This window comes from Elephantulus edwardii, unplaced genomic scaffold, assembly GCF_000299155.1.
Source record: "Elephantulus edwardii isolate Elephantulus edwardi_28Jun2011 unplaced genomic scaffold, EleEdw1.0 scaffold00076, whole genome shotgun sequence".
Classification (NCBI taxonomy): Eukaryota; Metazoa; Chordata; class Mammalia; order Macroscelidea; family Macroscelididae; genus Elephantulus; species Elephantulus edwardii.
Window position 1 is genome coordinate 4950163 of NW_006399826.1, and position 15461 is coordinate 4965623.

The 15461-nt window shown below is 37.4% G+C and overlaps 1 protein-coding gene across 1 annotated transcript in view; it reads left to right on the plus strand.

The window, feature by feature from the left end:
* The window catches only part of KIAA1328 (KIAA1328 ortholog), a gene marked incomplete at its 5' end in the record, with an annotated part of 284451 nt that overhangs the window by 218645 nt on the left and 50345 nt on the right, over positions 1 to 15461 (plus strand). The window contains one exon of the mRNA XM_006889196.1: positions 8111 to 8292. Within this exon, the coding sequence (XP_006889258.1) occupies positions 8111 to 8292 (182 nt within the window). The remainder of the gene's footprint in view (positions 1 to 8110; positions 8293 to 15461) is intronic.

Here is a 15461-nt window from a genome sequence, read left to right on the forward strand (position 1 = left end):
TTGAACAGTACATAAAGATTAGTAAATAAGGCTCCATTAAAAATACTTATAATGTAAGTAACATGAGTCCCAGTAGCATTTCTAATGTCCATTAATGCTTATTCTGAGGATTAGAGCTCATTTTACTGAGCCATTTAGTCAAACCCTGTGATTATTTAGAAAGTTAATTCATGCATACTAAAATCTAGCTTAAGTAATGCAGAAGGTAGGAGGTAAAACTCTATGGAGACGATAGTCCTTTTTGTTATTTAATGATCAGCCATAATTAACTTGCAAATTTGAAATAATTAGAACAAATTAAAGGTATTTAACTTTGCCTCCCTAAAGAAAAATTCAAATTGCACCAAATGCAGATTTAAATTATTCAAGTCTCAGAGGTCCAGGCTAGATTTTTTTTTTATAATGCCTTTTCTATGATGAGAATACCAATCTGCTTTTTGTCAGAAGGCATCCTATCAAGTAATTGTTCTTTGTGTTTAATAAATGACAGCTATTCTTCTTTGTAAAAGTATTTCAGTCTCCCAAGACTACATCAGCATTTCCGTGGCATTTTAATTCAATAAAACAAAAGGTTAATGTTTTTCTACTTTTTAAGGAATGCAAATACAAGTGGTATTCAATTGGTCCTGAATGACATTTAAAATTTGCCATTCAAAGTCAGACAGACTATCGCGATATGAGATTTGACCAAAAATAGAAAAACCCAAGATGCTCTGGTTTATTAACATTTTAGTGAACTGAAAATCTTTCCTTTCCCCATCCTAAATCAGAAAGAGTCAAAGTTTCATATTTTTTATTCTATAATATTAAAAAGCATAGATATCTATTTCAATAAATTTTAATAACTTAAGGGTAATAAATTTTAACAACTTATATACTGTGGTCATCTTAATGCCATATAGTTTTTCCTCTTTGTGGTGTAGTGTTGTGGTTGGGTTGGTTTTGTTGTGGTTTTTTTTTTCTCTTTTTTTAATATCTTTTTACCATCACTTTAATAGTCCCAATGGGTAAGTAGGAATAACAGAAAACTATTCCTTATAATTCCATGCATATTTATGGGTTATGTTTCTTACTTTAGCCATAGCCCCTCAGTGAATTTTCTACACATTTTGTATGGACTGAGAAGTGATAAAAAAGACTAAATATGTAACAGTTAGGTTTTGACGTTATAGTTTTTAACACAGTAAGTGACACAAAGTACAACTCAGGAAGTTGTGGGTTTATTTTTTCCATGTATTTACCTGCTATACATTGAAAAATCAAATGAGTTTGTATATATGCACCTTTGCATGCACAGTGCATACACATTTCGGAGCTTTATGAAGAAAACATGAATCAATGCTTTCATCTTAGTTGGAGCCACAATCAACACACCACCCTTGGAACCAGCAATCAAGAAACTAAAAGAGTTGCATTGGGAGAATCTGCTATCAGGGACCTCTCTAGAATACTAAAGAGCATTGATGTTAATTTAAAGCCTAAGGTACACCTGATCCAAGCCATGGTCTTTTCAATTACTTGGTATGTATCTGAAAGCTGAGAAATGACTAAGGATGGCAGAAGAAGAATCTATGCCATTGAGTTGTGCTGAGAAGAGTATTTAATATCCTTCAAGAGACTAAATAGATCTGTCCTAGAGAAAATAAAAATAAAGTACTCCTTGGGGGAGAGGATGGTGAAACTCTCTCTCACACACGTACTTTGGGCATGTTGTAAGGAGGGGCCAGTCTTAGAGAAGGACATGATGTTTGAAAAGTTAGAAGGTTAACATAAGACAGGAAGATCCTCCCCAAGATGGAATGACACAGTTTCTCTAACAATGAGTCTAAGTGTGTCAGAGCTGGTGAGGTTGGCACAAGATAAGGCAAAGTTCAGAACCATTGTTCATAGCATCGCTGCACATCATAGTTGACTTGATGATACATAACAACAACAACAACTTTCCATTCATATGTGTCTGTTGTTTTGTTATTGCCACCTAGTCTGAATTACCTTAGCTTTATAGTAAAGCATCTTGAAATCAGACTAAATATTCCATCTTTATTTTTCTTTTTAAAATTTCTTTTGATTTTTCTACATTTATGTTTTAAATTCATTTAATTAGTTACTAGTAATAAGCTAGAATTATTGTTATATTATCAATACGGGGAACACTAAAAACCATGAGTATTCCAAGCCATGAATATGGCATATATTTCAATCTTCCAAAGGCACTCAGTTCGAATCTGCCATTGGAAAAAGATAGACTCTCACTTCCTATGCAGTTTACTGCTACTGAAACCTTAATGGAAGGTCAGCTATAGACCAGTTTAAACTCGGTGGCACACAACAGCAATTATAATGAGTTAAGACTTCCAGTGTAGTACCAAACATTGTTGTTATGTGCTGTCTAGTCAGACCCAGCTCATAGACTCAGATCCTCCAGCAGGTCTTCAAAGGCTGTAAATTGCAGGGAAGCAGAGGAGTTGGTGGATTCAAACTTCCTGCATTTAAGTTAGCAGTGCGACTCCTTTCCCACTAGGCTGCCAGAGCTCCCTAGCTTTAAAGAAGTACCCTTCTATTCCTAGTTAACTGACAATTTTTCATCAGAAGTATCTATTTGTTTCTTTCCAATATTTTCTGCACCTATTGATATAATCGTATGGTTTTACTTGTTCTTTCTGTGTACTCTCATATCCTTTTGATGGATTGACAAAAAAATAGATTTACATCAACAGAGATGAAAGGGATGACAAAGAATAGGGCAAGGTTTCTAGCTATTGTTAATAGGATCACTAGTCTGAGTTGACTAGACAGCACCTAACATTTAACAGCATGTGTTTTTACTGTATGTGAGATGTATAATGATATTCCCTTTTCTGATTCTTGCTCCTCTTTTTCTCAGTTTGTCTTGATAATAATACTTAGACTTATTGCTGTTGACTTGGAACGAACTCATAGCTGACCCTCCAACAACTTTCTGAGGCTTGTAAATTGCAAGGGAGGAGAATGCTCACCTCTCTTCAGGACCTGCTGAGGGGTTCAAACCACACTTCTGAGAGATGTGGACATGGGTTTGAACCCCACTTCAGAGGGGTGTGGACATGGGTTCGAATCACACTTCTGAGAAGTGTGGACATGGGTTTGAACCACACTTCAGAGAGATGTGGACATGGGTTTGAACCACATTTCAGAGGGGTGCGGACATGGGTTTGAACCACACTTCAAAAAGGTGTGGACATGGATTCAAACCACACTTCAAAGGTGTGTGGACATAGGTTCGAACCACACTTCAGAGAGGTGTGGACTTGGCTTAGCAGCACAACACACCTTCCAGAATGGGTTTTAGCTGTCATGTTGTTGTCAGGTGCTGCCGAGTTGACCATGACTTATGGTGACCCTGTTGCTATCAACTCTGCTATACTTGAGCCGATTGTTAGAGTCACTGTGTCAACCTATCTCATTGAGGGTCTCCCCCTCCTGTATGATGTCCCTCCTAATAACATGCCCAAAATCTGTGAGACAAAGTTTCACTCTCTTTGCATCAAAGTAGATGTTTTGCATCTGGTTGAACCTTTTCCAAGACATATTTGCTTGCTCTTTTGACAGTCCATGGGACATTCACTACTCTTCTCCAATACTGCAACTCAAAGGCATCAATTTTTTCTTCTGTTATCCTTATTTATTGTCCAGCTTCCAGATGCATAACAAGTAATTTAAAAGACCATGGTTTGGATCAGATGTACCTTACTCTTTAAACTGACGTCCTTAACTGGCCCGTGACAGCACATTTTCCCAATGTAATATGTGTTTTTTTATTTCCAGACTGCTGGTGCCAAGGATGCTGATTGGGTATCCAACTAAGATCAAATCATTGACAATTGCTATCTCTTTTCCATCTATCATGATGTTGGCCCAATAGTTAAGATCTGGGTTTTTTATTGTGGAGATATAATCCATATTGAAAACTACAGTCTGAGCAAGCAAGATTGTATCATCTGCATAATGCAAGTTGTTAATAACTTTTTCACTGATCCTGATTTCACATTCTTCCTGATAAAGGCCACTTTCTTGAATTATTTGCTCAGCATTCAAATTGAATAGGTATGGAGAAAGGATACAGCACTGATGCATACCTTTGTTGATTTTAAGCCATGAAGTATTCTCTTGCTCTGTTCACCTAGCAGCCTCTTAATCTAGGTATAGACTTTGAATGAGCAAAATTGTGTTCTGGGATTCCTGTTCTTCTCAATGTTGGCCATAATGTTTTATGATTCACATAGTCAAGTACCTTTGTGTCAAAACACAAATAGACAATTCTTCTGCTATTCTCTGCTCTCAGCCAAGATCTAAATGACATAAGCAACAGTGTCTCTTGTGCCATGGCCTCTTTTAGATCCTGCCTTAAGTTCTGGCAGCTCTCTGTCAATATACTGTTTTAGCCATTTTTTAATCATTTTCAGCAAGATTTTGTTTGCATGTGGTATTAATGATATTGTTTGGTAATTTCTACATTCTGTTGGAGATATCTCTCTCTGTCTCTCTCTGTCTCTCTGTCTCTCTGTCTCTCTCTCTCTCTCTCACACACACACACACACACACACACTCATATGTGTCTCCCACTCATTCCCATACTTGGTGATTTTCAACTCTGACTAGATGTTAAAAGTATTTGAGTAGCTTTGAAATGGGGAGAAATTAAGAGAGGAAGAAATATAATGCCTATGGCTCACCCCAAGCCAATTAATTCCATTTTTGCCAGTGAGTGGGACTCAATCCATCCCTCTCTTTTAAAAGGCTTCTCAAATTATTTTAATGTGTAATCATGCTGTGAATCACTGCCTAAAATCTGTGTCTTTTTGAGAAGCACAGTTTCTGATAAAAATTTGGTCTCTTCCTCTCGTATCTGATAAAAAGCAGTGATGATAGTGCCAACATTTTCTTTTTCCTTCATCCCAGTGTCTCAAACCTTTAATTATTCTATTCTATTACAAACCTCCCTGTTTGTGTGAATCTTGATGTCTCTAGTTTTACTGCAGTCCATCTTTCTTTCAAAGCCATGTTCACCCCTGAAATTCCTGTGAAATTCCTATATTCATGTGGTTCATCTCTCCACTATAATAGCTATGGAGTTTTCTTCATTTTTTCTCTTCCTCAGTTTACTTCCATTTTCTCCATCTGTATCATTCATGACCACATTCCAGAGTCTGCTGTCTCCTTCGATGGTTCCCTCACCGAAGTCCTTGACTCCAGCATCTCGCCTTTACACCTCAACCTCTTCCTTTCCCATTTCTCTGCCTTCTTCATTTCTTCCATACACAGTATTAAGCTGTTGTTTCTTATTGTTTTGGTGTAAGCTTTGTTTACCTTAGAAAAGCATCTGATTCCTTGATTTCTCCTCCTTTTTCTGCCAGTCTTTCAAGCCCCTTTTTGATTCCTCTTCCTCACATCCATCAGTTCAATGATTGACCTAAGTTACTCCCTTATCCATATATATTCAGCTCCTTTGACCTCCAGTCTGATGCACAGTCTTGAAATTCAAAGCCTTGATTAAGTTTGTAAGCTAGTATCTAACTTTAAATCTGTATGCCTGAGCCTGCTACATTTTAATTTGTAGTTCTTTTAGGCCTTCAGTTTTGCAGAACAACTTTTTCTTGTTCTTGGTCATTTGAAACTTCAAACTTTCACCAGTCTCCTCCATACCACTTTTCTTACCCACAAAAATGAATTTATCTCCTTCTTCAGGAAGAAAACTGGTGCTGAGGCATACACATTCTCAGTGCTACCACCCCTGAACTCACTCAGACAACTCACACATACAGTACACACATGTACAATCTGTGCCGTGCTGGGACCTATTGTTGTTGCCCCTGTGTGCGCACATTCAGTTGATGGTCTTCCACTCTTTGGCTGACTTCTATTCCCAGCATGATGTCACCCACAAAAAAGGCTGCCCAAACTTGTAATTCATCCATTCATATATTTTTCTTGTCACCACAAGCTCATTGACGTGGGTTATTATATGTTATTATGTGACATATATAGAGACAAGTAATAATATTATGCCTTTCCCCTGAAGGGAAGAGTTTGTGATTTTTGATGGCATTTCTGATATTATTTGTAATCTAGGGGGGAAATTCCAGTAAGGAGGAGGAGAGTAAGTTCTAAGGAAAGGAGATGATTGGCATGCCATAGTTTCAGAGGGTAAATGAGTCAAGATGGAATAAACATGACAAATCAAAGGTATGATCTTATTCTAAGACATTGAGAGGAATAGGTAAAAGGTAAAGGTGAAAAGAAATGCAAATGAAGGAAGCAATTGTTTATTACAAGGAAATTAGAAGTCAAGGCCCTGTTGAGATGGGAGATTACCAGGAAGGTGTTTTGAATAACTTCAACATAAAATGGAATAATGGAAGCAGACACTATTGGGAGAGATCAGTAATGGCTAGTATTGGAAGGTCAGCTGATGTGAGAGTGAAGGAGTTTTTAAGGAAGCTAGTTGTCTTGGCTACATGAATTTTAATGTAGGAATAAGCAATAGAGTTGGCTTTGACTGAGTGTGGGGCTCTAGATTGACGTAAAATTATATTACATTCAGGAAGAGGTAATTTTCTTCTCTCCATTTTCCTGCCCCATGTAAAGAAGTTATGTGACCTCAGACATCTCTACTGGTGGGTCTTTGTGGGAGTGTAATTCCCGAGTTTTAGTACAACGTTTTAAAAAGAAAAATGATGTATTTAACATATTGCATTATGCCCATATAAAACCATAGTGCTGATGGTTTCTTATTATCCTTAAAACTGATTCTAAAACTGTTGAAATCTTTCTTTTTTACTAATAAATTATTATATAAACAAATATATTATATATTATAATATATAATATATTACTAAAAACTGACCAACCGAAGCAGAAATCCAGTGATTAGATGGATTTATGTGGAAATCTGGTTAAGGAGCACCTTTCATTGGTAGTGAGTTAGATATTACTCTGTTCAACAAAATCTTTTTAAGGGTTTTTCTCTGCTTCTTGGGAGTTAGACATCTTAATTTTTAGAATCTTCCTTTTAAAGGAGCTGCCTCTATCTATTTTCCATTCTTTCTTCTTAACTTTAATCTTCTTTTTGCTTATGGGCATGGGGAAGACCAAAGTTTCATAACTCTGTTGAGAACTTGAAAGAAGATACTGATGAAATAATGAGGGATCCACATGTCAGAGTGTATCTCCCTCAAACAATGAAGTGTTATAAGAAGACAAGTCCTGATGATGAGAACACATTTTGTTAGGGAGAGAGAAAAAAAAAACTTAAGTACAAGTTTTCATTTTCATTAAAATGTCCTTTAGTCTGTATTTGTCTTGTCTACACTAAAGTGAATTGTATGAGAATAGATTCTGTATCTTCCACATACTATTACACTATTCTCTTTATATCCAGAGTACACAATAAATGCTACATCAGTTAAAAATGAGAAGCACAAACACATTTTAAGGTAAAACGCTGATATTTTAATCCTTATTGTTTATTTTTAGTACGTGAGAAATATTTTAGAAATCCAAGAATTATTTCAGTGTAGTTTTTCATACACACACACACACACACACACATACACATATATATACATAGAGCTATACATACATACATACACATGTAAGAGATATCTATAAGGTAAATATACCAGATTCTTACAGAATAAAGATGAGTAATCCCCTCTTGTGTAATTTATAGCCTGTGAAAACTCACTGAAGGGTCAGCTATGACTCAGTTCCTTCTTGATGGCACATAACAACAACAACAACAATATATGGTTCTTAAGTATACTCTATATTTAAGCAGTGCTATAATATGGCTTGAGTCTCATCCCCCCATCTCCAAATGTAAATTTTTTAAAATAAATTTATTTTTTAAAAATCGGCACCATTTCTTCACAGTTGCTGTAAAAGGCAGGATACGAAGTAAATCTTTGGAAAATTATTTCCATTATCCCTTAATAAAAAGTATAAAAAAAAAAAATCCAGAACTCCGCATTGCCATCAGCCACATTTCAGTCTGTGCTGAATTTCAATTTTTTTGCATGATCTCTATCTCGTCCTATGCTCTCTACAACTCATTCATGTTTGTCCTTTTCAGTTTATTGAAATCAAAACGTGACGGCTGGCTGATTGGAACTTCACCATCAATCAAAAAGTTCCCAGAATCTGCTAGCAGTGGAGAAAGTAGAAGGGGAAAGAAAACAGTGGATTTTCGGTCAGAGATGGATGATGATGCCCTGCGGACTTGTCAAAAGAAGGATACAGGTAGAGCGCAAAGAGGTAAGCTGGAGGGACAAAGTTAGAAATTCTTGGGGACAGATAGTTGCTGGTGGCTGATGACCAGTGAATTCCAAGTGATTTCCAAATCCTGATCAAGAATTAAATATGTAACAAATTGGCATGTGCCAGCAAGGCCAAGGTAATATATATACTAGATCAGTAAATTGCATCTCTGTTTCTCTTAGAATTTTGATAGTGAGCAAATATATACAATTTGTCATCCTTTCCTCAAGCAGCAAAGTGTAAGAATTATTCAAGAGTAAGTGTGGTCAGAGACACAAAACAATATTCATAGCAAATAAAATGGGCCAGAAATAAGGATAAATTTCTCTGGGGAAAGTAAACCGTAACATCTCCAGTCAATCCTTAATTAACTGTGAATTTGGGGGGAGGTTGAGCAGAGACTTTGTAGGACTCCACAGTGTGACTGAAAGAAAAACCTCAAAAGGCTTAGGCATATATTCCCTCACAGTCTTTTAAGTACCAGTAATAACTTTCTATTTTATATATCACAAATATTTTAAAAGAAATCAATTATAGATAAGTGTATGAAATGTTGAGTGGAGCAGTCAAATTTAATTATGTTTCCCAGCTGATCCCAGAGTGGCTTTTGGCTTAATCTATCTGGCATCCTTTGGGGAAGGACATTAAAACAGAATGAAGCAAGTTTGAATTTTGTTATACACAAGAATTAGCCAAGAAACTAAGGGCCAGAAGGAGTCTCGGAGCCCCGTCTGCCAGCACCTTTTTCCTGGTCATCTTGTTTTCCTGTTCACCACCATTAACTTTGATTTCTTTCCCTGTTGTTACCTGTTTTTCCACCAGACCAGCATCTTACCACATCTGATTTTAAATAATCCCTATTTTAGAGCATGTCCAGGTACGCTCACATTTCTTATTTGAGAGCTGGGCGATACTTTGTGAGGAGATCTCACAGGGTTTCCCTTTCACTGTTTCTCTTCACCTGCTTGCAGTGTCTTGTTTTTCTGTTATGATTATCATTATTTTAGGAATTGTTAATCCTCTTCCAGATAATTGAGACATAACTGGTAGGCTGAAATTCAGAAAGAAGACTGTCCACAACTTGAAACAAATTCAAAAGGATATTTTCGTTTGATCTAAGGCAAAAGTTCTACAGACCACCGTTGCTTTAGGACAACTTGGAAACTTCTTTTTAAACTTTGTTACCAACAGTAAAAATGAAATTGAAGAGACCTACTTTTGGAGATAAATCGCCTTACCTTTGTTTGCTAGCAGTCCGTCAAAGACAGAAAACTCTTAACTTTAGCTTCCTCTATCCTTAGCCATTGCACTTTGAAGAGTGGAGAACCAGTCAAAATAGTGTGGTTACAATGCAAGGCTTAACATAGTCTTCTGTTAACTTGTCAACAAATTTGTGTTGTGTGTCAGCACTAAAATAAAATGGCAAAATGAGGGGGTAAAAATGGAGTGTAATAGCAAAGGGACAAATAACTTGTGTTATTGGTTGAGACCACAACAACATTGGAAAGTAGCAATTGAAAAGGCACTCCGGGAAAGGTGTCATCAGGCCAGGCCTTGCCATGGTGGAGGTTAATCTCCCCTGGACCCAGCTACAGACGCTGGAAGCCTGCAAAGGGCTCATGTCCAAAAAAAATCAATTTCTAATTTGAAACAAAATCATTTTTGACTAACAGGGGTTCAGAACCCATTACTTTTTGCTGTATAGTCTGCTGACATTTCAGCACTTTCTGTTGTGCACAATGAATCCTAATAGTCATTTTATAATGTTGCTATACCAATCAATTTAACCAGGAGAAAGCTGTTACGGTTCTGCAAAGTTTTCAAGAACAGTTTTCACTCATGGTTTTATTTTTATTTTTTCATTAGACTCCCCTTTTCTATTTTTTTTTTATTGGAGGGGAAGTCAGAGAGTTATTGTGTAGAAATGAGAAACTGGAAACTTTTTTACCTTTTAAAAAAAGTTTTGGTTTTTTGTGGTTTTTTTTTTTTAGTTTTGTATACTGCATTGAAACAGATGAGGGAGAGAACTGTTTAAAAGGGATATGTGATTAGGTATTATTGTCATGACAGGAGTCCAGAACAAAGGCTGCAGAGAGGAGTTGACTTGGGGGGAGGGATTATATAACAATGAAAGAATTTTTCTTTTACTTTTCAAAGAGAAGAGCGAACTGGGGGTGCGGGGCAGGGAGAAAAGTACAACAATGAGTGAATGGAAATCCAAAGTCTCTGTAAATTTTCATTAAAATTAATAATAATGAAAATTTTAAAGTTTTGGTTTTAAGGCTATCACAGAAATTATTAACTTTTTTTCTATTCTTGAGCAAGACAGTCTCACCATTTTTTCTTCTTTAGTCTATTTGTGGAGCCATTAGCAAATTTCTGCTTTGCTTGATAACTGAAGGAGCCAGAGTTGCTCCTCTGAAGCAGTCTGCCCACTGTAGCGCTCACTGGTGTGCATGAAATTAGACAGGGGAAAGCATCCAGTCAGATGTGAGAACTCAGCTTTCCAAAGCGTGCTGTGTTACCTTGTTTGTCGTAAGGCCAATGATCTAGCATTCACTGCCTGAGGTTCCCTGCTTGGGTTAGGGCCTACTTAATTCTCTGCACCTGTTAGTTGTTGTTGTGTATCGTCAAGTCAGAACCAACCCATAGCTGACCCTCCAGAGCATTTTTAGATGCAGTAAATTGCACAGATTTCTTCTACAGGGCAGCTAGTGGATTCGAACTGCGTACCTTAGGGTTGGCTGCACAATTCCTTACCACTGTTTAACCTGTCTAAATTCTTTATCTGTACTTTTCTTCCGTTTTTGTCCTTTGTTAATATCCTTTAGTCATTAAGTACTGTGTAGGACATTTACTGTAGGTTCATTAATCTTTCTTACCAATCTCTTACTCCTTTACCACTCCTCCTCACCATGCAGTCAACTTGATTCAAGCCAAACATCTCCTTTTATTAAAAGAAGGAAAAACAAAAGCACTTCTCACTCTTAACTTCAAGAAACACACATGTACTAGCCAAAATATGCCCTCTGTGTTTCAAATTATACTTAAAATACAGACTACTTTTTTTTATTACTTTATTTTATTTTATTTTTTAAATGTGTGTACCATCAAATCAGATCTGACTGGTACAGGAGGAGATTGTCCCTCCTTCTTCAGCAGAGTATCTGGTGGATTTGAACCTCACATCTCTGGGATTGCAGTGCAGCTTCTTGCCACTAGGCCACCAGAGCTGGCTAAAGTACAGACTGTTTTTAATTCATCAATGCTTAGAATGTAGTATTTTAGTTGTACTTGTTACACTCTTTGGAACAATGAGATTTTCATTGCTAAGGCCTAAAGTGGAGTGAAGAACCTTTAAACCGAGTGTATGAACCTGGACAGAGCTGGTCCTCACACCTCTTTCCTCCCTAGGGAGCAAAACTTGTTCTCTTCTGCACCATCTTCACCGTCTCTACTGCGCCCAAACCCACTGTTGCAATCACTGTGACAGTCCATCTCCTTGATGATCTTTGTCTCTTGGTCTGACTCTCTGCTTTTCCAAATAAGATGTCTTTTTTCCAAGAATTGATGCTTCCTTATTAAAATTTTAATATTAATTTTAAGATTCGCTTACTAATTTCTCCAACAACAACAGAAATCAGAACAAAACCTAGTGAGGTTGGGATTAGAATTGCATTGACTCTTTTATGATCCAGTTCAGGAGAATTCATGATTTCTTTAATGTGATTATTTTTTTTTACCCTCTGTTAACATTGTGTGTACTTCCCATTGTAGAAGTCTTGTGCAACTTTCATAAAACGTTGTACTACGTCTTTCCTGTTTTATTTCTATTATCAGTCATTTCTTGAAATTCATTTTATAATTGCTTGCTGCTAGCAATTAAAAATATTGAATTGATTTTGATATGTTAACTGTTTATCTGATGACATTGCTAAATTAACTTACTCATTCTAATAGTTTTTCTTTGGTGTTGTTATTGAATCTTTATACGTTTTTATTATTATTATTAAATTTTATTAGTTTTAATGAACATTTACAGAGATTTGGGGTTTTCATTCATTCATTGTTGCACTGTTTTCTCCACCCTCCTTCCCAGTTTGTTCTTCTTTCCCCCCCATGTCTGTTTTAATTGTCCAATTGCCACAGTGCTTGTCAAAGCCAGTTCTGATTAATCTCCTTTGTCAGTGTGTCCCTTGCCATTCCCTATCACTCCTCCCTGAGAGAGACTTCACCCTGATTCATAAGGAAAAGGGGATGGCATATTCTCTTAGCTACTTCCTGCTGAAAAGGGATGCTGTGAGTTTCAGAGTGAATGTCTTCTCTCACTACTCTAAAGGGCCCCCTTGGCAGTAGGAAACACATAGACTATTATGGAGATTGATTTTGGAATTTAGATGCACTGTTATCAATTGTGCTTAGCCGTACATGTTCATATCCTTGAAGATGTATCATGGAAGTGTTGCAGCCTAGAAGATACAAATTTAACTAACAAGTTAAAAGTGCATTAGTCAAAAATGGAAAAGCAATAATATTCTGAGTAGAGGTTCTAATAGTGGCACAAATCAAGTTACAGAGGTAAGGTGGTTCCATTGCCATCCTTACTCTAACTTAATTCTTTTTTTTAATTTAAATTTATTATTAATTTCAGTGAAATTTTACAGAGGCTTTGGATTTCCATTCATTCATTGTTGTAGATTTGTCCCCTCCCAAGGCTCCCCCCCACCAGACATTACCCTCTTGGAGAAGTAAAAGAAAAGATTCTTTCATTATTTTACAAACCCTCCCCCAGGTCTACTCCACCATGTAGCCCTCGCTCTAGACTCCTGTCATGACAGAAATACCTAATCAGATATCTCTTTTAAACAGTTTTCTCCCTTCTCTGTTTCAGTGCAGTATACATTATTGAACCCATCTTACTCAGTCTCTCGCCAACCCCAAGGACAGTCCTATTCTACAACAGTGGCACCGTGCAATACTTGTCCTTTTGTGACCGGGATATTTCACTCAGCATAATGTTCTCCAGAGTCAACCATTTTTAAAATATTGCATGAGTTCCTTGTTTTTCAATGCAGCATAGTATTCCATTGTGCGAATATACCACAGCTTCTCTAGCCATTCGTTTGTTGATGGGCACTTAGGTTGTTTCCAACTCCTTGCTATTGTGAACAAAGCTGCAATAAACATGGGTGTGTGAATCTTTATACTTTTATATGTGTCTGGTCTTATGTACACAACTGTATCCTCTACTAATAATGGCAGCTTCCTTATTTTTTATCATCTTTATGTTTTGTATTATCTCGATTTCATTATACTGATTTATGCTTTTATTTCAATATTGAATGCTGTTGCTGTCGTTCTTACCTGCATTTTAAGTGGCTTTCAACTCAAATTACAACGGAATAAAATGCTGACCAGTCCTACACCACTGTTGCAGTCACTATATAAATTCACTTTGTTCAAGTCCTACTCTTTTTTCAGTGACCGTCAAAGTTCTCTAGACTCTTGGAGTGCACTGGTTAAGCACTCACCTGTTACCTAGTAAGTCAGTGGTTCAAACCCACCGTGGAGAACGATGCAAGAGTCTACTTCTAAAACAGCCTTGAAAAGCCAGTGGGACAGTTCTATTCCATCCTAGCATGCTGCCTATGAAATAGAATTTACTCAATGGTAATGAGCCCAGATGTTGGACAACATGGTTAAAGTGCATAGCTATACTCTGGTTTTTTCTCTATAGGGAAGACAGGTATGCTTTCACCCCTAAGTAGTATTTTAGCTGTCATTCAGAAACAAGAACACTTACTTTACACCACATACAAAAATCAAAATACATCAGTGACCTAAATATAGGCATAAAAATCATAAACTCTTCAGACAAAAGAAAAATAAGGTTAGATCTTCAGGACTTTGAAGTTGATAATAGTTAATAAAGCTATCACCACTTCTTTCATCTTTCTAAACCATAAAAATCCTGTCTTTCTGTGTGTGTGTGTGTGTGTAAATATATGAGAATGTACACTGTTATTTTGTGCAGTCAGTCCGAACAAACTTACAGCTGACCCTCCAGTAAGTTTTTAGAGGTTATAATCACAGCAGAGGAGATGGTCCATCTGTTTCCCTGCAGAATGGCTGATAGATTCAAACTGTGTGCCTTTGAGTAGGCAGCACAACTTCTTACCACTAAGCCACCAGAACTCCCATGTTTGTACTGTCTGCAGTCCTATGTGAGTGTACTCTCTCAAGCCATAGGCAGACCCTTCTCTGCCTCTCTATCTTACCCATCCAAAGATGTGCAGTCCCAGGGAGTGGCTGGAGAGGCCCAAGGTGGGTACTAAGTCAAGGAATAATAATAAGACAAGCAATGAAATTCATTTTTTTTTGCTTCTCAGTTTTTGCAGGTTCTTATTATTAGTGTTTTGCAGCCCCAGCTTAGAAGATTCTCATTCACTTAGTCTAGGGCAGGAGTGTGTGTGTGTGGGGGGGGGTTGTGTGTGTGGGGTGTGTGTGTGAGAGAGAGAGAGAGACACCCCAGGTGTCTGGCTCCTGGCTTGGGTTTAAAAACACTACCTTGAGCCTTGGAGCAAGTGAGCTGTATGGAGCCTGTAGGGAGTTGTGCTGCAAACCCCATCTCACTCCTCTCTGCTGGTTCAGTTCCACCAGCGGCTCTGAAAAAGAAAGACATTCTCCTCTCCTGCTGTTTACAGCCTCCAAAAAATCCCCTCGAGGGGCAGCTATGAGTCATTTCCAACTCAATAGCAGTGTCTTCAGTGGGTACCTAATAGTGGATAATTACTGGAATATTTGTTGTTATATGCTATCGAGTCAAAACCAACTCATAGCTGACACCACCCCCACCCTCCCTCGTGGGTTTTCAGAGGCAGAGAATCACACAAGAGGAGATTGCCCATCTCCTAGGGAGCAACTGGTGAACTTGAACCACGTGCCTTCAAATGGAAGTTCCTTACTACTTGGCCACCAGAGCTCATTACTGATACGTTGTTGTTTTTGTTGCTGTTGTTAGGTATCATCAAGTCAAGCATGACTCATAGTGACCCTATGAACATAAATCGGAACCTTTCCTACCCTGTACCGATCTCATCATCTTTGCCACATTAAAACTCATTGTTATAGTCACTGTGTCAATCCAGCTCTTTGAGAGTCTTCCC